The following is a 21,001-nucleotide window of genomic DNA, read 5'->3' as shown; positions in this document are numbered from 1 at the left end:
ATCTTTGATTCAGGTGCACATTTTTATTTTTTTTGTCACTAACCTACAAAACAATGAGGCCACCGGTGCTGATGGCACAACTCCTTCAATAATGGTTTTATGATTTCCAAATTATCCAAGTCCCTTTGACTCACCGTTTTAAATAGGTCACTATGTTCTCTCTCATTAAACAGTAGATGCAATTCAAATTACCAAAGCCTCAACTTTTTTTTTAGATATGTGCTTCTTTTTTCAATGTCAGCTTTATTGTCAAATGTACCATGTATGCACGGCATACAGCACAGATGAAATTGCAGTCCTTTCTGACTCACGGTAGACAGTACAACAGGCAGAACAACACAGGTAGTACATCGGACAGTACAGCACGAAGTACAAGACGAAACACAAGGGATGGTTAACATCTCTATACACTCTAATGTCATAGGGGAAGTGACGTGTGCGCAGTCCCTGAGTTGACGGGGGGACGGAGAGATAGGTAGTCAGGTGCTGGGGGGAGGGCAGGGCAGTGTGAGGGTAGAGTTCAAGGCTATGGCAGGGGCAGAGCAGGGAGGGAGTTGAGCCTCCTGACCGCCTGGTGAAAGAAACTGTCCTTGAGCCTGCTGGTTCTGGCCCGTAGACTCTGCAGTCTCCTACCTGATGGCAGCAGGCTGAAAAGGCTGTGGCATTTTTTTTTTGGCGGTAGGTCTACATTACGACATGGATTTCTGAAAAATGCTTGACCTCACACCATACAAGTTCAGTAGAACTTCTGCTCTAGAGACCATGACCTATCTGTCACCTGCTGGCTGGATCTAACAGGACATCCTAGGAGATATGCCAAAATGTTATTCCCATTTTCCATGGTTTTATTTTGTTCTTTTAATATGTTTTTTGCTTTTTTGCTTTTGGGAAAACATTGCTCTGGGAAAACATTAATGAAAAAAGAATAAAAGATGTTGGCAAATAGTGTTGTTTAAAGGCCAGTGTCTGAAACAGATTCAGTTTAGATCCGTGTGCATCAAAAACTTAGGTGTACAACTTATTCATAGTTTAGTTCACTCGTGTTCTGTTTTCTAAGAAAGGAAACATTATCCCTTTTTTATTTAAATTTTTTCAGGCATTTTCAAATAAGCATTACTGCTATTTATTCTGTTAAGATATTGCACAATCATTCTCAATTCACAAGTTTCAACTTGAACAAGTACTCGTGACTATAAAGGTCAGCCAAAGGCTGTTAATCATTGTTTTCTTAACTACTCTATTAAATGCACATTAAACAGAATAAGTTTGTGGCACATTATTTTCTGTTTGAATAAAAGTATGACAGTAGAAAGAAAATGGGTCAGGAGGGAAAATTGGACCAGTAATAACTGATCTGAGGCCTAATTAACCAATCTGGGGTTGAACTGACACGCAGTATTTTCATAATTCATACTTTAAAGAATATCTAACTTTAATAGCATGAAAGTGACTTAGAATCTAAGGATGCTTGTCTTGTGTTTAGGTTACCTCTTTTCCAGGCCAGTGCTTTTGCCTTCCTCGCTCCAGCCAAGGCCATCCTGTCCCTGGACAAATGGAAGTGTAATGACACAGGTAGCCCCGTTTCATCTGTCTCTCATTCTTAACACTTTCAGTAAAAACACTCCCATCAGATCTGATCTTGTGATAATTATAGCTGAAAGTTAAACTGGGGCCCACATGGGATCACTGGGCTTGCGCTAGCCATTTGTAACTTCGCCATAGGCAAAGTAAATTCCAGATTGGCTACAAGGTTTTTAGACTGTGTAGCCACAGTGGCGTTCTTATTTTTACGGAAAAAAGGTTCAAACTTAATACTTTTTCGCTCGCTAGCACCGCTATTTCCGCCAGCGCCGCTATTTCCGCATGCCGACAGAAATAGCCGAAGTGACCCGAACGCTCCCGATCATTAAATATGCTCTCGGGTCATGACCTCTTCTCGTCCAATGAAAAACAACAAGATTCTTTTTTTATAAGCTAAACCCGCAAATTGGTGTACGACAAGGCGAGGACGATCAATTGAAAGAAAATGAGAATAGAGTGTTTTATAGTAGATTTTGTGTTAAAATTCTAATTGAACAACAAATGGTGAATGCTGAGAGGGGGGAGGAGTGGTGACAGACCAATCAGAAGGTAAATAAAAGATATTATCAATACTTTTTTGTAGTCTTAGACTTTTGATCTCTATGACCAGCAGGAATAACCAGCGATGCATGTAAATGTGTATTCACCTCGCTTGCTATTTTATATGCCTTTTTAAATTGAAATGAAAAATCATATTATCAAATTTTTAAAAAAATTAAACTATGGCATACCAATGGTGTTGTCAAAGTTAAAATGTATTCTAGTCCAAGTAAAACTTACAAGTAAACATTGAGTAATATTTTGTATGACTGTCTTCACATAGTGAATGCAAGTTTTCAATTGTTGAATATCACATTTTTACCTGCATAAAATAGGATGGAAATACAGATAATTAAGCTTTAACTGTTGACTTTAGTGTATTTTTGTAGGTAAACTGAACAGAAGATTTTGTCCTCAGAATGCAGGAAAGCAACCCCATTTTCTAAAAAATTTCCCGGGGGGGGGGGGGTCCAATCCCCCATGCAGGGGGGTATCCCCCCACACTCCCCTATGACAAGTGTGGTTTTACACCCCCCAACAATTGAAAACTTGCATTCACTATGTGAAGATGCAGTCATACAAAATATTACTCAATGTTTACTTGTAAGTTTTACTTGGACTACAAGACATTTTCTAACTTTGACTTAGACACTTTGATTTTAATAAATTTGATTCTTGGTATTAGTCAATGTTTACTTGTAAGTTTTACTTGCTATTGCAACAAGCCGCTGTCTTGGACACAGAATGTGGCTTTTTGTGGCTTACTCAATTATTTTACACTGAGCCACAGTGGCTTAGTCATACTACCTCCTAGTGCAAGCCCAGGATCAGTTGTTTTAAATCTGTGTGCCCCAAATTAATAATTAGATTTTGGATTGATGCTGATCTAATTTTTCTCCGTCTTTTTTTCCATAAGTTCCGGTGTTGAACAGCACAGAGCTCTCCCACACAGAGCACATCTGGCACCCCAGGATACGAGAGGTGAGGCAAGGGATGAAGTATAATAGTGAAGTTCAGTAGAAAAGATGCTCGAGAGAAAACAAAAAGCAGGAAGAAAATTAGAACCAAGGAGATACCTTCATTCAGTTATTCAGTCATTCATTCATTCAATCATTCATTCATTCAATGAGACACAGTGAAACAAAAGCTGCTCTAAATGAAGTCCATGACAGCAAGCTCAACCATTTAAGTAACATCTGAGTAACTGTTAGTGATGCAATATTCATCCTTGCTCATCAGTAACCCTTTACAATTTTCTTTTACATGGTTATTGCTGATTGACACCGTTTTATGTTGAAATATTTGCACTTATAGGCTTTGGGAAATCACTACAGCTTTGTTTTCCAAACTTTCTAAAAATGTTACCTACATTTTCTGTCTCTACAATTTATTTTTTTTATCAGATCCAAGGAGCTATTATTGTGTCATCCCTGGTGGAGGTGTGTATCGGAGCTCTGGGTCTTCCCGGGATCCTGCTGAAGTACATTGGACCCCTGACCATCACCCCTACTGTGGCGCTTATCGGCCTGTCTGGCTTCCAGGCTGCAGGGGAGAGAGCCGGCAAACACTGGGGCATCGCTATGCTGTTAGTACACACTGTCACGCAAAGAAATGAACATTACTCTGTCAACAAGTTGTCTTTAAGGTGTCCTTGAATTCCTTCAGTTTGTAACCTGATAAACTGAAGCCCTGAGGCTCCTCATCAGATTTAATTTAGTACAGAAAGCACAAAGCCATAACCGTATTGTTTATTTCTACAGGACTATCTTCCTGGTGCTGCTCTTCTCTCAATATGCCAGAAACGTTCACTTCCCTCTGCCAATCTACAGAGCCAAGAAAGGCTGGACCTCCTACAGGCTGCAAGTCTTCAAAATGTTTCCGGTAAGTACACAAGGTAGTACATATTTTGGATTTTTATTTGAATGTGCCAACACAATAAAAACCGAGAACATGCAAGTATTTTTTCTACAAAGTGAATAATGTAACATGAATCATTGTATTTAGTTTAAGGACACAATGACAATGTACATCTCGGGCAATAGTAATGACTGGCATTTAAATCACATTTCTTACTCTTAAGCGGATGTGTTTTATTAATTACAGAAGGAATATGGACATTTCTAATGTCATAAAATAGGTGATTTCATGCCAATGACATATTCAGAAAACTGACCTGTGCTTATTTTATTTTTTATCTTTTTTGACAATGGGAACTCTTTTGTCATCTAATATCTAAACACATGCCTTTAACGTGTGTTTGTGCGTCTGAATAACTTTATTTGTTTGCGTTTCAGATAATCATGGCCATTTTGGTGTCATGGATGCTGTGTTTCATTTTCACGGTGACTGATGTTTTCCCACCCGAGAAAGACAAGTACGGATTTTACGCCCGCACAGACGCACGTCAAGGAATCCTTGCAATTGCACCATGGTTTAAGATTCCATACCCCTGTAAGTGCAATGTAAAGAAGAAGAAAAAACTGTTGAAAAAATATTGTTGCTGTCATTCCTGATCTTTGTAGTGTTATCATTTTAAACTAGCAGCTTTGCATTGATTGTAGAACTTTTCAACTTTCTTTAATTGCAGTCCAGTGGGGCTTTCCTACAGTAACAGCTGCTGGTGTGATCGGCATGATGAGCGCGGTGGTGGCCAGTATCATCGAATCCATAGGAGATTACTACGCCTGCGCTCGTCTCTCTTGTGCTCCCCCACCTCCTATCCACGCCATCAACAGGTAACTCTTGAGTTTGTCTGCATTGATTTAGAGTTACGTACCGGACCCACCAACCCAAGCACAATGTACGGAACAGGTACACTGGTTTAGTGACAAATGTTATATGTCAACAGCAAATTTTTATCAACTGAAATTCAGTTTGATGAGGTGGATGAGGAAAAATGAATTATATATACAGTATATACTGTATATATACACTGCATATATACTGTATATACAGTATGTCACTTGATACTGTATATATATATATGTGTGTGTGTGTGTGTGTGTGTGTGTGTGTGTGTGTGTGTGTGTGTGTGTGTGTGTGTGTGTGTGTGTGTATATTGTATATATATACTGTATGTGTGTGTATGTATGTATGTGTATATATATATATATATACATGTATATAATAGGGCTGTCACTTTAACGTGTTAATTAAAGTAATTAATTACACTGCAAATATCAACGTAATTAATCGCGAGTGGCAAGTCAATGCACAAATATTTTAATATTTTGCCCAATGAAGGACCCGTAGGTTGTAGTAACATCAACTCGTACCTGCGCCACTAGTAAGAAGCCGGGTGACTGACAAAAGAGATGGATGCGAAACAGGAGAGCGAGGCAAGCCCACTTGGACCTTTAGGCGGAAAGTTTATTTATGAAAAGAACAAAGACAGAACTATCAACAAAAACGCAGTGATTCTGCGCTGTAGACTCCTCCGTCAGTCTGCCCAGGGGCAGCTGTGGCTCCACACGTAGTTTACCATCATCCAGTATGAATGAGGAGTGAATGAATAATGGATCCGATGTAAAGCGTCTTTGAGAAAGCGCTATATAAATCTAATCCATTATTAATATTTGTACCTTTTGTAAAAGAGAATTTTCATATCACCGAAGCAGCTCCAGCCTAACTTATCATTTACATGCAAAACAAATCAAGGACACAGAGTTGAACGTTAGCTTACCCTTTTAAAGGAAAAGCCTGTTGGCATCTTGCTCTTGATGTTTCCTTATTTAGAGGCATGTTTGAGATGAGCTTTAGTATTGAGTCAGCTTTAGTATTCATTTTGAGAGTCTGCTTATGTGCCTATTTGAGACTCAGCCTTATTTTATTTCTGAATTTTATTTATCTTATTTAACTGTATTTGTCTTGCATTTTTGAGAAATGCACCTTGCGTAATTGGTTTGCTGATGTGCTTGGCCTTTTTCCTTTTGAATTTCATTTGTAAAGCACACTTAACCAATAAAAATGTGGATTTCACATCTTCTCTTCTTGGTGCATTCTGTTGATTAGTTATGCACTACAATTTTGTAAAGTCCTAGAATTCAAATTCTTTATTTGGGGGCCTTTAACAGGTCTGAGATTAAAATGCGATTAATTAATTGCAAATCCTGTAATTAATTTTTTAAATTTTTTTAATCAAGATTAGCCTGTTAAACCACATGTCTCTGCTTACTCTTCATTTTTGAAATTTTGTTGTCTGGAGCATGACTGATGAATCTGTTCTTTATCTCTACAGGGGGATATTTGTAGAAGGTATTTCCTGTGTTTTGGATGGTCTATTTGGGACAGGAAACGGCTCCACCTCCTCCAGTCCAAACATAGGCGTTTTAGGAATCACAAAGGTAGCCCTCACTTGGAGTAATTTCCTTTTTATCTCTCTTTATTTTGGACAATATGTTACATGTTACCTTCTCTACATTTATGTCTAATTATATAATATAAATTATGTAAGTATATAATTATAGAGGAAAAATTACACTACTATCGTACTGTATGTTATCTGCTGTTTATGATTTCCCTTCTATAAACATATTAGCTTCTTGGTTTCCTGCCAACAGATGGATGTTGAATGTTCCATTGGTTTAGTGTGAAAATAGACTATGACTGAAACTCATTTCATTTATTGGTCAATTAATTTTCTATCGCTTAACAAATAGCTGGATAATTTATTAATTTTAACTGAGTTGTTTACCACTGTTTTTATACGATTTAAAAAGTCAAACAAACAGTGGATACATTTATTGGATGATTAAACATTCATTTAATTATAGTTTCACCAAACTCATCTACAGTTAGTTTTGTAAGCAAAAGGTTAAGTTCAAAATGTAAAATGCCATGCTTTTGTATGTTTAACACACATTTTGTGTTTCACTTTACATGATGTTACCACCGTTATGCAGTACTATATAGTCCAGTCAGGGGTTAGTCAGCACTGCAGTGGACTTTATTTTTCTTCTTACTGCCTAGTTGTGTCACCTCCAGCATTATTATTCCTTATCTCTGATTGGTCAACAGGTTGGCAGCAGACGTGTAATACAGTATGGAGCTGCCATGATGCTGCTACTGGGGCTTGTGGGTAAATTCAGTGCCCTATTTGCATCCCTGCCCGACCCTGTCCTTGGAGCTCTGTTCTGCACGCTGTTCGGTATGATCACAGCAGTTGGACTGTCCAACCTGCAGTTTGTGGATCTAAATTCCTCTAGGAACCTCTTTGTTCTGGGTTTCTCCATATTCTTCGGTCTCATGCTGCCGAGCTACCTCAAACAGAACCCACTGGTTACAGGTGAGTTGAAGGGAGAGATACCTGCACAGCAGTGCTATTGTCCAAATTTACCTCAGAAAATGCTGGATTTTTTTATCCTGACCATTAATAAAGGAAAAACAAATTAGTTAAATTTTTCTGAGCACCAATACAAACAGCCCCTGTGTTTTTATATTTTTCAGGTATAGTTGAGATTGATCAAGTGTTGAACGTGCTCCTCACCACTGCCATGTTTGTTGGAGGCTCTGTCGCCTTCATTTTGGACAATACTATCCCTGGTAAGGTGTTAGTCCAATATTATTGAAATTTGCACGTCTAAATAGGGATTTGAGTGTATATATTTTTTGATATTGATGGTGAAATAATTTCAGTTTTCATACCAAAGGAAAAAAAACATAGACATGACTGTGACAACGGTATAGGTACATTTTGAAAGTAAAATATGCTGGAAGAAGTTCAGTATCTGGCTTATTGTTAAGACTTGTGTGGGGCGCCAGAATACGTGGCTGGGAGATGGATATCTGAGTTTAATGGCAAATGATATTATGAAATGGATTTCTATTTGAATCATCCATGACTTTAGTGTAAGTCTTCAGTAGTTCTTCATCTTCAAAAGGCTTGTAAGATGAATAAAAGATTAACTTCAATCAATCAATCAAGTTTTATTTATATAGCGCTTAATCATAGCAACAGACATTTCAAAGTACTTTAACAGACAGAGAAACCCAACTGAACTCTCCAGAGCAAGCATAAGCGACAGTGGCGGGGAAAAACTCCCTCGATGAGGAAGAAAGTCCGGGCAGGACCCAGACTCTTTTGGGCGGCCGTCCGCCTTGACCGGTTGGGTGGAAATGAAATCAAAGGAAGATAAGAACAGGGAAAGAGAAAGAGAGACAGTGGCAATTAGACCAGATAGAGTCAGTGTCAATATGGTTAAGGTTATGTTTCCCATTGCTAAAGTCAAGGCACAATTACAGCTTCGTGGATGACTGTATGGCGGCACGGAGGAAGAAAGGAAGCAGGACCCCAGCTGATGGATAGATGAGGGGTGGTACTGGTGGGCTTGGAGGTGCAGGTCCACAGAGAAAGGTCCACAGCGGATGGGCGGATGAGGGGTGGAACAGTATGATGACACGAAGGAAGCGAGGCAGCAGGACCCCAGCCGATGGTTAGGTGAGGGGTGATACTGGTGGATGGGAGGTGCAGGTCCACAGCAGATGGTCCACAGTGGATGAGGGGTGCATCAGTATGGTGGCACGGAGGAAAAAAAAGGTAGCCGGTCCCCAGCCGATGATTAGATTAGGGGTGGTACTGGTGAGATGAGAAGAGCAGGTCAATAGCGGATGGGTGGATGAGGGGTGAACCTGAGAAAAACCTGTGAGGACATAGAGCACAGAGACTCCAGGGAAGAAGTTGAGTTAGTAGGGTGTGATTGGAGACTTGGAGAGTGAAATCGGAGAGGAGGAGGAGAAACAGAGATGGTTGGAGAGAAGGAGGAGGAGAGAGGAACTCAGTGAGTCTGGATGTTGAGTCTCCAGCAGTGTAGGTCTATAAGAAAAAACAAAACAAAAACGTAGTAGCCCAAGTGGCCTTAATAGTAAAATTTGTGAAAAAAAAAAGTTTTAAGTCTAGTCTTAAATAGTGAGAGGGTGTCTGCCTCCCAAACTGAGATAGGGAGGTGGTTCCACAATAGAGGGTCTTGATAGAAAAAGATTCTAGCCCCCATCCTACTTTTGAGAGTTCTAGGAACCACCCATAGGCCAGTATGTTGAGAGTGTAATGCTCTAGATGGATTATATGGAACTAAAAGTTCCTTCAGATTGGTGGTTGGTGCCTGGCCATGAAGGGCTTTGTAAGTGAGGAGGAGTATTTTAAAATCTATCCTAGCTGTCACAGGAAGAGAAGCCAACACAGGAGAAATATGGTCTCTGGCACTGGTCCTGGTCAGAACACGGGCGGCAGCATTCTGAATTAATTGAAGAGTCTTCAGTGACTTTTTGGGGCAGCCTGAAAAAAGTGTGTTACAGTAATTTAGTCTGGAAGTGATGAAAGCATGGATTAATTTCTCTGCATCATTCCGTTTTAAAATATGCCTGATTTTGGCAATGTTTCGGAGATGGAAGAAGGCCGTTCTAGAAACCTGCTTAATGTGTGTGTTAATCGAGAGATCCTGATCAAAGATGACATCTAGGTTGCTCGCAGTGGTTTTGGCCTCAAACGTGATGCCATCCAAGGCTATTACATCACTTGGCACTACATCCCTAACAGTTTTTGGGCCGAGCACAATGACCTCAGTTTTATCCGAATTGAGATGCAAAAAGTTATTGGTCATCCAATCTTTAATCTCTTTCATACACGCCTGTAATTTGCACAGCTGATTGACTTCATCAGGTTTAATCGAGAGATATAATTGCGTATCATCAACATAACAATGGAAGTTGATGGAGTGTTTCCTTACCAAATTTCCCAGAGGAAGCATGTATAAGATAAACAGTATTGGACCAAGAACCGAGCCTTGAGCAACTCCATAGCTAACTGTAGTTGACTGGGAGGAGTCGTTATTAACATTAACAAACTGGGAATGGTCAGTTAAATAGGACTTAAACCACATCAGTGCTGATCCCTTAATACCAATTGTTTTGTCCAGTCATGCCAGAAGAATATTGTGGTCAATTGTGTCAAACGCCGCACTAAGGTCCAAGACAACCAGTATAGAAACAAGTCCTCTGTCTGAAGCGGTTAGAAAGTCATTGCTAACCTTGACAAGTGCTGTTTTTGTACTATGATGTTCCCTAAACCCTGACTGGAAATTCTCGAATAAACTGTTGGATTTAAGGAAATCACATAACTGATTAGCGACTATTTTCTCCAAGATCTTAGATAAAAACGGGACATTTGAGATGGGTCGATAATTATTTAGAACAGCAGTGTCCAGGTTAGGTTTTTTGTGAAGTGGCTTGATTACAGCTACTTTAAAGGACCGTGGTACACATCCAGTTGATAATGACAGGTTAATTATATTAAGGAAGTGGTTGTTAAGTAGAGGTAAGGCTTCTTTGATTGATTTTTGCAGGAAGGGAATTACAGAATAACCGAATGTCGAAAGTTTTCAGGCAGTGGTCAGAAAGGGTAGGATTATGCGGAAAGATGACTAACTCTTCAATTTTAATCCCATAAATCAGGACTAAGTCCAGAGTATGCTTGAACTGGTGAGTAGATTCCTGTACACACTGACTATGTGCCTATGGAGTCTAGTAATGACATAAATGCCCTACTGAGGCATTACTGTCATTACTGTCATCCACGTTAATATTGAAATCACCAACAATAATGACCTTATCAGTTTTAAGAATTAAACTAGTTAAGAAATCAGCAAATTCGGATAGAAAGTAGCTGTATGTACCAGGAGGACGATAAATGATGACAAATAATAGAAGCTGAAGTAGTTTCTGGATTGGGTTTAATAAGGTCAGACTAAACCTTTCAAATGAATTGAAGATCATTTTTGGTTCAGGGCTCAATTTTAGCGAGGAATTAAAAATAGATGCAACTCCTCCACCTCTGCCTGAGACTCGTGGGATCTGATAATTTAGGTGACTAGGTGGAGTAGCTTCATTTAGGGAAAAATACTCATCCTCACTTAGCCAGGTTTCTGTTAAACAGAATAAATCTATAATGATAATCTGATATAATGTCATTGAAGACAGAGATCTAAGGAGACCACATTTTATTGTTTTGTACACCGGAGCTGTTGAAGTCCTGGTTTTGATTTTTATTAAATTTGGATGTCCAGTTGCTTTCCTCTGGACTTGAAATGACTTGAGTTTGAGGGACAGACACAGTCTCAATGGTGTGTACAGTTGGTGACAATACAGTAGGTGAAAGTGTAGTGGGTAACATTACAGTGGGTAACATTACAGTGGGTGAAGGTACAGTGTGTGACCGTTCTAGGAGTGCAGAGACCTGTTTAAGACTGCGACTCTGCATCCCGGTCTCAACAAAATGTACTAACAACATGTACTTACTTCATCAGTACATGTTCTTAGTCACAGATCTGCTCGTTCATGCTTTTATTTGTTTAAGAATCTCATGATTAAATATCTGTATGTGCCCTCAGGTACCCCTGAAGAACGAGGCATCAAGAAGCTGAAACGTGGCACTGGTCTGAGTGCCTCGGAACTGGAAGGGATGAGATCTTATGACCTGCCATTTGGAATGGACTTCATCCGTAGACACTCCATCTTTAAGTACATCCCCATCAGCCCCACCTTCACTGGCTACCACTGTGGAAGGCTACAAGACATATACAGGAGCAGAATGGAACACGGGGATACAGACCAGAGTGTAATGGGAGGGGATGGAGCCGCGGCGCCAGAAGAGAGTCGAGTATAGCCAATGATTTTGGTGCTTAAAAAAATCTTAAATATAGTTGAATTTAGGGAGCAAGGTATAGTAAACCAACAGTGGAGGACAGACAAGTGGCAGGATTTGGGATAGATTGGAAGAAAAAATGTGATACACTAACCGTCAATGTGTTTTCTTCAGTTTGTTTCTTTTCCCACTTCCCATTATCCTACTTTTAACATTCTATGCCACATAACAGCATATTATAAAAGATGTCAACATGCAGGGGTTGCTTTATGTGTGTGCTGTGTATAAGGCAGGCAGCAATTGACAATGCCTCTGCATGGATTCATTTGCACTTTAATTCAGGAGACGGATAGTCATCAATCAAGGCTGAATGTCTGATGATTCACTGGCCTGTAATCACTGCGAAGTTCTACTGCCTATATCCTATTGAAATACATGTTCTACTATCAAAGTAGAATGTAGTTGATCATCTAAATTGAAGATTATGCAAAAATTCTATGAATTCAGAGTCATTATGCAAACATATTAGATACACTCATATGCTCACATGCCATTGACGTTGCCAAAACTAGATTGATTACTAACATGCATGTCAGAGTCATGCATGCTGATGGAAGTGGTATGTCAGGTGCCCTTAGCCATGCAAAGTGATTGTGAAATTTAGTTTTGCACTATCTGCCTCCTGAGTTCAAACCAGAATGTCATTTCAGTTGTCATCCCTCCAGTTGTTCAGTGTAAGTCTTCACAGATCTGTTTAGCAACGCGTCACATCAGCTCATCTCCTGCAAACCTCAATCGATATCACGTCCTTCTTCTGCAAGGTAGTGAAGTGTTAATATTCCCAACATACCAATGCACATCTTACTCTTTCAGTATTGTGCATTATTCTGTTACCAGTTGCTTTTCTCGGGCATCTCCTTTTCTCTAAAGGGAACCACTAAAGGGAAACTTCAGTGGTTTTGAATTATGCTGAAACAAAATGTGTCTTTGCACAAAATTTTTATTCTTTTGTTTATTTTACCTGTTTCTTTATCTCACACACAAGTACATCAAAACAAGCTTTCTTTCTGCCTCTGCTGCCAAGATGACCACAGTGCTCTTGTAAAAGTTGCATCAATGGAGTTCAGGAACACAAACATACAGGTCTTTACAAAGAATTTAAGAACCTACATAAACAAACATAAATATGAGGCTTACAAAGAATAGACAACATGATAAATCTTTGAATTTATTTTTTTCCCAAGGCGGCAGAGATTTCTGATGTTCTGTATGGATCTTTGTCAGTTTTAAGGTGTATGTTATATTCTGCTTTCAAAAGTAAGCTGTATTTTTGTGGGGTTACAAGAGGCTGCAGCATGAAATAATACTCTCGTATTGTCATCCAAACCTGCTTGATTAGTCATAGCATTATTATGCTAGAAAACATCCTTTTTGTTTATTTTTTTTTGGGGGGGGGGGCAATGGCTGACTACAACAGTTGCTTATTTTAGTACCAATTTTCAGGTATTTAATGATATTGATGACTTTCCCGTATATTTTCAACTGTGTTTTGATTGTGTACAATATTAATTTTGGTGGTGCAGTGGGTAGCACTGTCACCGCACAGCAAGGCGGTTCTGGGTTCAAGTCTCGCTCTGTGTGGAGTTTGCGTGTTCTCCCCGTGTCTGCGTGGGTTCTCTCCGGGTTCTCCTGTTTTCTCCCACCTCCACAAAAACATGCACTTCAGGTTAAATTGGTGATACCAAATTGCCCGTTAGTATGAGTGCGTGTGTGTGTGGTTGTCTGTTTATGTGTGGCTCTGCGGTACACTGGCGTCACACCCAGAGTGTACCCTACCTCACGCCCCAAGCAGCTGTAGGCTCCAGCACCCTGCAACCCACGAAAGCGAATGAAGCAGGAATTTGACGATGAATGAATATTATTAATTATTATATTTCTTCTTTTTTGTTTCCCTATACCAAAACATTTGTTTTAAGTCAGAACGTTAAAACGGTTTTGCTTTAAAGAAAATCCCAAATTAGTTCAAAATCTCAGACCTTTTATTGCTCTTATTAAAGGTATTTATTTATTTATTAGAAGGAACTTTGTTTAATGACTGCTTAAAGCAGGTTTCCCTTGCACTCTGTGTAAGTAGTTTTTAATATACTAAGACGGGTCTTCAGTTTATGGTTGGTTGCTGCTCCTCCACTGTCAGTCTCAGTTTTAGTTTGTAATTATCATAAAATTGTCAGGAACAGCAGCTTTTTTAAGGTGATGTAGGAGTAGTAGGAGATAAGCTGCCTCAATTGCATTCCATTTATAGTGCGTTTGTAAAATACGAGAAAAACACATATATGTTGAAGTGGATATCTGAGCAAGATTGTAGACTGAGTACCTTTTTTCTAAAAGTACTGTTTGTATACAGTATGTAACTGTGCCAAGAACATCATAATCAAAGTGAGGAATTCTCACTAACCTGAAACAGTAACTTGTAATTTCAGCACTCTCTGTTTACTAGCTACATGTGTTTAACACAAACATCAGTAGAAAAGTCTTTTTTCTTCCTGTTAATCAGCAGTGGGTTGCCTCTACAGTCACATTTTTAAAGACTGATATGTATGTCAGTCCAGTATGATAAAACCAGGATGTTTCCCAAGATGAAAGCATGGTTGAGAACCAATGTTTTACAGATGACTGTCGCTTTGCTTTATGTTTCTGTATGTATTTTAGCTAACTTAATTCATTATTAATAATTGATTACTATACTGACTGAAACCGTTTTGCACCAAGATCTGAGTGAGTAGAAATTTCAGCAAGCTGTTGCTCATAATCTGTTGTTGGGTCTAAATCTCGAACACTCTCTCAAAAACTGTTCTAAGCTAGACCAGGGTCATCAGACAAAGGCCAGGGTCATCAGACAAAGGCACCCAGAGAGGTTTTAAAGTTTTACCAGCTGCAGCAGGGAGAGACACAGAAGAGACGCACTTGACTTAGTGCAATTCGAAGTAGACTCTGACTCTGGCCCACCCGGCTGCTTTCTTTTATTAAAAAATGGATAGAGCAGGGTTAGATGGAGACGCGCGCAGGCGCCGTAACAGTTTAGATCACACACAAGGTCAAGAACAATAAGATGTTTTTCTACATGTCGGGAGTTAACTTGTGGTTATCTATGTTGGAACGTTCTAATCGTCATCAAGGTTGTAGCTGTCTGCAGTAGGTGATTAACCGGAACAGGATGTGCTTGTCAGTACATTCGGGTGCAGCACTTCTAAGGTAGATTATGACACTTTAGAAACACACATATACTTCATTTAAATTTTAGCTTATCTTACATCTGTGCACTGGCGACGCTTCCAGAGCGCCCCCTGCTTCTCGCCCATAAGTCTGCTGGGATAAGGCTCCAGCAACCACTGTGACCCACGAAAGTGGAAGAAGTGGCTATGAATGATGAATGAATGTTGCTAATGATTTTTGTCATTGACAACAAATGATAATACATTATGGTCGGGTCCATAGAAACATTTCTATCAGTGCAAAATGTCTTGTTGATGTTGATTCTATATAGCAGTTTTTTGGCATATCTAAGTTGTAGCTATGCAATAGTACCATGAGATACAAGTTTATTTTACTCCGTGACTGAGCTCATAAGTCAATCTACTCATAATTCAAACGTATTTTCCTCATTTAAAATTTAATCCATTCCACCTTGTAAAAAGCACCAAACCCCCCAAGGTATGAAAAACTGGAAGGAAATGGATGGATGATTAAGTTTGAAACAAAATACAAGTCACAAGCACACATGTCTTCATGGACAATACGTGGGAAAGAACGAGATGCGGCTTGTATCTCAAAAAGATGAGTGTGGAGTCACTCGTATTTCAAGGTACTACTGTATGCGTGTCAGTCGAACTACAACAGGGACAGGTCTGAAGCACTTTTCTTGAGGGAGAATGCCATTAAGTAAGAAGAGGAAAAAAGCATCGCTAGGTCACACAGGCTGAAGGTTCTTACTCTGATGAAACATGAGCACAGTCTCTAAAAATGGTCTGTAAATATATAATCATTCTCACATAACAGAAAAATGAGTGCTAAATTCACACAGGTTTGCATAAATCATAAGCCTCAACATCATCATCTACATGTCAGTCTGGGAGCTGGAGAGTTGTAGATAAGAGCGATAATTGTGGGATGGACTGTAGAACTAGCAGCGCTATGATTGCACCAGGTGATGTTTTTGCCCATGTTTTGTGAATTTGCTCCGGGACTAGAGATGATCACGTAGAAGTCAAGAGAATCCAATGCCTCTGTCTCAGAGCTGAAATAAGTGAGTTGCGGTTTGGCAACTTTTGGCACTTGGCACATTTTAGCACATAGCATGCACACATAGTAATCTCATGCTCAACACGCAACCTTATTTCATTCATGCAACCAGCACTTACTCCTTCCATCCCCCCCCCATACCCAGTGCTGCATTTAAAATAATTTGGGGTAGTCATTTGTATGTACCTGTTTTTTCCTCATACATTTTACAGTTGATGTTACTGGATGCAGAAGAGGACACCAGCTGGTCACCTTACTAAGAGCCTGTTTCATTTGCACCTAACTGAACCTATCGAGTCACCTAATAGCAAGGTGAAAGTTCAATTTCTGTAACCATAATTAGTCTCATATTTTAGAACCCTGCACACATATTTGTGTTTTCACCTGTTACAATAATATCAGTTAAATTGCTCTAGGTTTAATGATGTTACAGTGATGCATTAACCTAGAGCCTCTTCCACGATGGCCATTTTACCCGACAACAGGCTCAGAAGACGGTGGCCGTAAAGTGTGTTATGTAGAAGTCAATCCCTTTCACTTATTTTGAAAGGGGTGTTACCTCAAGAATATACTTCTGTGTATTCTGTGTTTTATCTTTTTCAATCTTCTTGGTTTTGTTTTTTTTACATTTTATGTTTTTGCAAGCAGATGTTTGTAAGGAACTAATCATAACTTTTAACCTTGGATCATGCTGGAAAGCGCAACTTTTATACTTTTTAATTTAAAGAGTAAATACATTTTGATCCTATTTTAAATCTGTGGTTGCAGTGAAATCTTTTTTTTTTTCATTCAAAACTTCGTATTGCCTTTTTTAATCTATCTTTGCTTTCTGTCCATATTAAGACCTTATAAATATAATTGAAAGAATGAGCTATTTAATGTAATTTGCTAAACCTTCTGGAAGAGAAATTGTGTCAACTAACTGTAGCAATGAAATGTTATTTGTTCCTAAATCTATTTAATAAGATGTTACAGAATGAATACAGTCTTTTGTGGTTCTTGGTCTCTTTCCATTATTGTGATAATTAAACAGAAATATGTGACTGATCGGATTTCACCATCTGACAAGTTATCAACCTTGATAAAATCTCATGTCTATCGTCAGTTTCTTCCACCACAGCTGTCAAAGCCTGTCACAATTTAATAGCACCTTAGTGATTATAGCCATGCCTGTGATAACATACCTGAAATGACAGCTGTGACAGGTGTGGTTTGTTTCCAGGAAAACCAACCTTCTGTTTACTATCTGTTTAGATGCAAAACTGGAGATGCTTCTAATTTAATTTAATCTTTAGATGAGAAATATAAATGTTTTTCAGAAGCATTGTGTCAAACAGTTGTTTGGGAATTGGCCTTTTCAGCTGGCTGTAGTCTTTCATTAAAGGTGGTACTGTTTGTTCTTCTGTTTGTGGGATTCCATCCTCATCTTGAAAACTAGAGGACCGTAATCACCTCATTTTCAACCTCTTATCCAAATGCAAGGTTGTCACAGGTTATTTGGTGTGTCCAATTTATAGGATATCTACATAATAGATGGAAATTTCCACATGCTTACACAACAAAGGCTTCGCGTAATGTTTAGTTTTATTTTGATTGCAGTCGTACTGATCATGTTAAATTATAAAATAGGCCACACAGCACATGATCACATATAGACACATCCTAACTGATACCTGCCAGGTAAAGGATCAGGCAAGTCAAGCCCTCTAAATGAGGAGCACAATGAAAATATAGACGGGTATACACATCGGAATGATCTTTGCTCGGACATGCTATAAAGACATATGAAGAACCTCAGTGTCAGTTATTCACCAAACTTGCCCGTCTTATAATTGATTAATAAAACTTTCTATGATGTTTGTCTGATTATTGACTGTCCATCTCAACCTGAATAAAAGTTCTGGGTAGAAATCAACAGAAGGCTAGCAGGGTGGCCTGGAAGCCAGTCCAACAAATTCAGCTAAATTGTATGTTTCTGCAGGTGGGTGGAAGCTGGAGCACCCATGGCCACACAGAAATACGCACACACACACACACACACAAACACACACATCATATCCAGCCCTTTTGGTGGATATAATGAGTCAGAAAAACAGTATTACAGAGATTATCCACAATGGCAATTCATCCAACTGAAACTAACCCAATCCTATGTAAAGACACAGTGATGGAGGGTTGACATACCACGACTGGGGCAACATGACTGGAATCATGCCAATGACATGTTGAAGACTGAGGCGGTCCACTAAAGGGATGAAGCCTCACAAATCTACAGGAGCTGCTCTACAGGGAATATTCCTGACCTGCTGGTCCCTGAGTGCCAAAGCAGTTTGTTTTCTCATGGCCCCAATGCTCTCCTGAATCATCCACAGCCTGAAAAAATAGAGCACACAGACAATATGACAAGACAAGTGGAGCTAGTTTTTACTTATCCCAAACTCGTCAGGATGTGATGAGGCATGACAACAGCAGCTATGGTGGAGATCGCAGGCTGGGAGGTGGTGGCAGGCTGGAAGGAAGAGATAGCAGGACCAGTCCACAAAGTTGACACAGTCCAATACCGTGTCAACCCCGTCAACCAGTCCTACCCATAGTTCCCTCTACACTAACCCAAGCAACAAAAAACATTGATTTTGCAAATGTGCCTGAAATGTTTCTGTGATTAATTACTTATCATTATTCAGACATCTGAACATACCCATGATCGTTGTGTTATAGTTTTATCTATCTTTTTTGCCCTTCTCATACCCCCAGCACCTCTTCTCACCCATTCACTGTGAGGACTCCCACTACAACGTGTGAGATGTAATGAGCCCTGCTCCATTCCTCTGTGTGGAACCCTCACCCCGTTCTACACATCACTCTGCTCTGACAAACTGAGGAAAGATGGAGTACACTGTGAAGCATTTTGCGCACTATTAAGGCGCACCTTCAGTGAATGGCCTATTTCAAAACTTTAATTCATATATAGTATAAGGCGCGCTGGATTATAAGGTGCACTGTCGGTTTTTGAGAAAACAAACCTTTTAGGTGCACCTTATAATGTGGAAAATACTGCACTCTAATTTCTGATCGTGTCAAATTATGTATGCATGTCTGTTTTTGTTGCTTTTACACTGGTGGTGTTTTTTTTAAATCCTGCTTCAAAGCGGTGATGTATTGTAATTGTCAGCGTTTGTGTGTTCATCCGTCCGTCCGTCTGTCCGTCTGTTAGTCCACCAAATATCTTCACAACCGCTGCAGATGGAAAGATGAAATAAAAAGCACATTACTCGGGCAGCAAAGGGGATGAAAATGAGATGTTGACCTTGAGAAAACTAGGTCAAGGTCAAATTTTAACTTTTGTACTCTTAGGAACTGGATAAGAAAGAAAGACGAGGGACAAGGCCAGTGTGAGTAAGACCATAGATCAAAGCTAGTGCTTTAATCAACGACAGTAGGTCAGAGCACTAGCTTTGATCTTTGACCTGTGCAAGTAGGTCAGGGTAAATTTTTTAATTCAGGGCTGTCGCGGGATGTTGCAGTTTGTAACTGCATTGGTTCTTGTTTTGTTGTTGTTGCTGCAAGCCTCATTTTGTGTTGCCGTTACCTTTAAAACAAGCTTTAAAAGGTAATTAATAAAATTCTTTTTATTTCTTTCAGACGTTCAAAGGTCAGCCGACGCTTCTTTCAGGCCCGGCCGGACCAGATGCGACCCTCCCCGGCCTGCTGGTGGGCCTTTCGCCAGTCTCCATTGTCTCGTGTCTTCATTCATCTCAGGACTCGGCTCGAACAAAGGGGTGTGTGAGCCGCTCTCTGATTGGCTCCCGGTCGCGACCGCCGACACCGCTATGTCGCGAGCTCCGCCACAACAGATGGCTCGCGCGCTCCTCCTCCTCCTCCCATTGACAGCGCCTTCACGCGCCACTGATTGTTCCCGTCGACGGTGGAGCTCGCTGGCGGAGGAGTTCACCGTTAACGCCGGAGTTTGAGCCTCCACAGCGGCCGGAGGTGGAGGAGGAGAACCAGGAGAACCTGCCGCCCGTGTCCCGGTAAGGATTCACCTCAAACGGTAGGGAGGAACCGGAGGCGGACGTCGGTGGAGCTCCGTGGGGAGGTCGCTGCGTGGCTTCTGGGAGGATCTTTGTAGCGTCACGTTTGAGCTGTTTCTGACGCAGAAACATTAATTTGTCTCATAACTTGATTCGTGACGTGATTTTTAAATGTCAGCCATAGGAGACAAACAGTCACGGTGGCGTGAGAGAAGTCAAACTAAACGATGGGCAGAGATGACTGAGATTGTGTTGTCAGTATCATAAAATTTAATAATAATAGTAATAATAATAAATGTTGCTTCAACTTCAAGGATCAAATGTTCACTTGCTGTCTCATATTCCACCCAGTAGAAAAAAATCATCATTGGTATTGATTGATGTCATTGGTTATCAAAACTATGGCTGATTGGTGCATCTTTAGAAAGAAAGAATTTACATCTACATTAAAAATAGACACGATTCATTATTATGGAATGAAATTTGCCAACACATGATTGCAAATTTAAGAAGTAGGTTTTGAAAATCAGGGTTTTAGGTGCTCTCACATACGGCATAGATTTGACTAAAGCAATCCCACAAATAATAATTTACCATCAGAAGATATCCTTGATTAAAAATCTGGAGGTCAGGACTTGATTTAAATTAGACTTAACATCATCTTTGACAACCAGAGCATGCATAACAATGAGCAAGAGAGACAATCACACATTTGTGCACTATTTTTGGCTCAGTGTTTCAGGCTTGTTTCTGTAGCTCTGATGTTTTTGGTGTTGCTATGACGATGGTGACAGTAGTGAGGCAGAGAGGCTGGATGTAAGGTTAGTGTGAGTTTACAATTTGAGCAGAGGAGGTTTTGACCCATTCGTCATCCATTTCAGCTGCTAAGTTAAACAGTAGAGATCCAGTGGTAACA

At 39.9% G+C, this 21,001-nt stretch overlaps 2 protein-coding genes, 1 long non-coding RNA gene and 1 pseudogene across 4 annotated transcripts in view; 2 read left to right on the top strand and 2 right to left on the bottom strand.

The window, feature by feature from the left end:
- The window catches only part of slc23a2 (solute carrier family 23 member 2), a 35,970-nt gene extending 17,901 nt beyond the window's left edge, over nucleotides 1-18,069 (top strand). For both annotated transcript variants that reach the window (XM_068310539.1, XM_068310538.1), the window contains 10 exons: nucleotides 1,484-1,572; nucleotides 3,038-3,102; nucleotides 3,525-3,706; nucleotides 3,882-4,002; nucleotides 4,416-4,572; nucleotides 4,709-4,856; nucleotides 6,359-6,464; nucleotides 7,138-7,405; nucleotides 7,567-7,662; nucleotides 11,502-18,069. In XM_068310539.1, coding sequence (XP_068166640.1) covers nucleotides 1,484-1,572; nucleotides 3,038-3,102; nucleotides 3,525-3,706; nucleotides 3,882-4,002; nucleotides 4,416-4,572; nucleotides 4,709-4,856; nucleotides 6,359-6,464; nucleotides 7,138-7,405; nucleotides 7,567-7,662; nucleotides 11,502-11,776 — 1,507 coding nt within the window. In that variant the 3' untranslated portion in view covers nucleotides 11,777-18,069. The remainder of the gene's footprint in view (nucleotides 1-1,483; nucleotides 1,573-3,037; nucleotides 3,103-3,524; nucleotides 3,707-3,881; nucleotides 4,003-4,415; nucleotides 4,573-4,708; nucleotides 4,857-6,358; nucleotides 6,465-7,137; nucleotides 7,406-7,566; nucleotides 7,663-11,501) is intronic.
- Nucleotides 8,027-11,620, bottom strand: LOC137592393 (uncharacterized; annotated as a pseudogene).
- LOC137592394 (uncharacterized) lies at nucleotides 8,027-18,418 on the bottom strand. The gene is made up of 2 exons (XR_011035015.1): nucleotides 18,239-18,418; nucleotides 8,027-8,695 (listed from the first exon to the last, which is right to left on the bottom strand). It is a non-coding gene; the product is annotated as an uncharacterized lncRNA (long non-coding RNA).
- Nucleotides 18,419-19,764: 1,346 nt separating this feature from the next.
- The window catches only part of rassf2b (Ras association domain family member 2b), a 10,901-nt gene continuing 9,664 nt past the window's right edge, over nucleotides 19,765-21,001 (top strand). The window contains exon 1 of the mRNA XM_068311283.1: nucleotides 19,765-20,085. The gene's annotated coding sequence lies outside the window, so the exon portion shown is untranslated. The remainder of the gene's footprint in view (nucleotides 20,086-21,001) is intronic.

This window comes from Antennarius striatus, chromosome 3 (genome assembly GCF_040054535.1).
Source record: "Antennarius striatus isolate MH-2024 chromosome 3, ASM4005453v1, whole genome shotgun sequence".
Taxonomy (NCBI): domain Eukaryota; kingdom Metazoa; phylum Chordata; class Actinopteri; order Lophiiformes; family Antennariidae; genus Antennarius; species Antennarius striatus.
The sequence above is the reverse complement of the archived record's forward strand: the minus strand, read 5'-3'. Positions and strand labels throughout refer to the sequence as shown.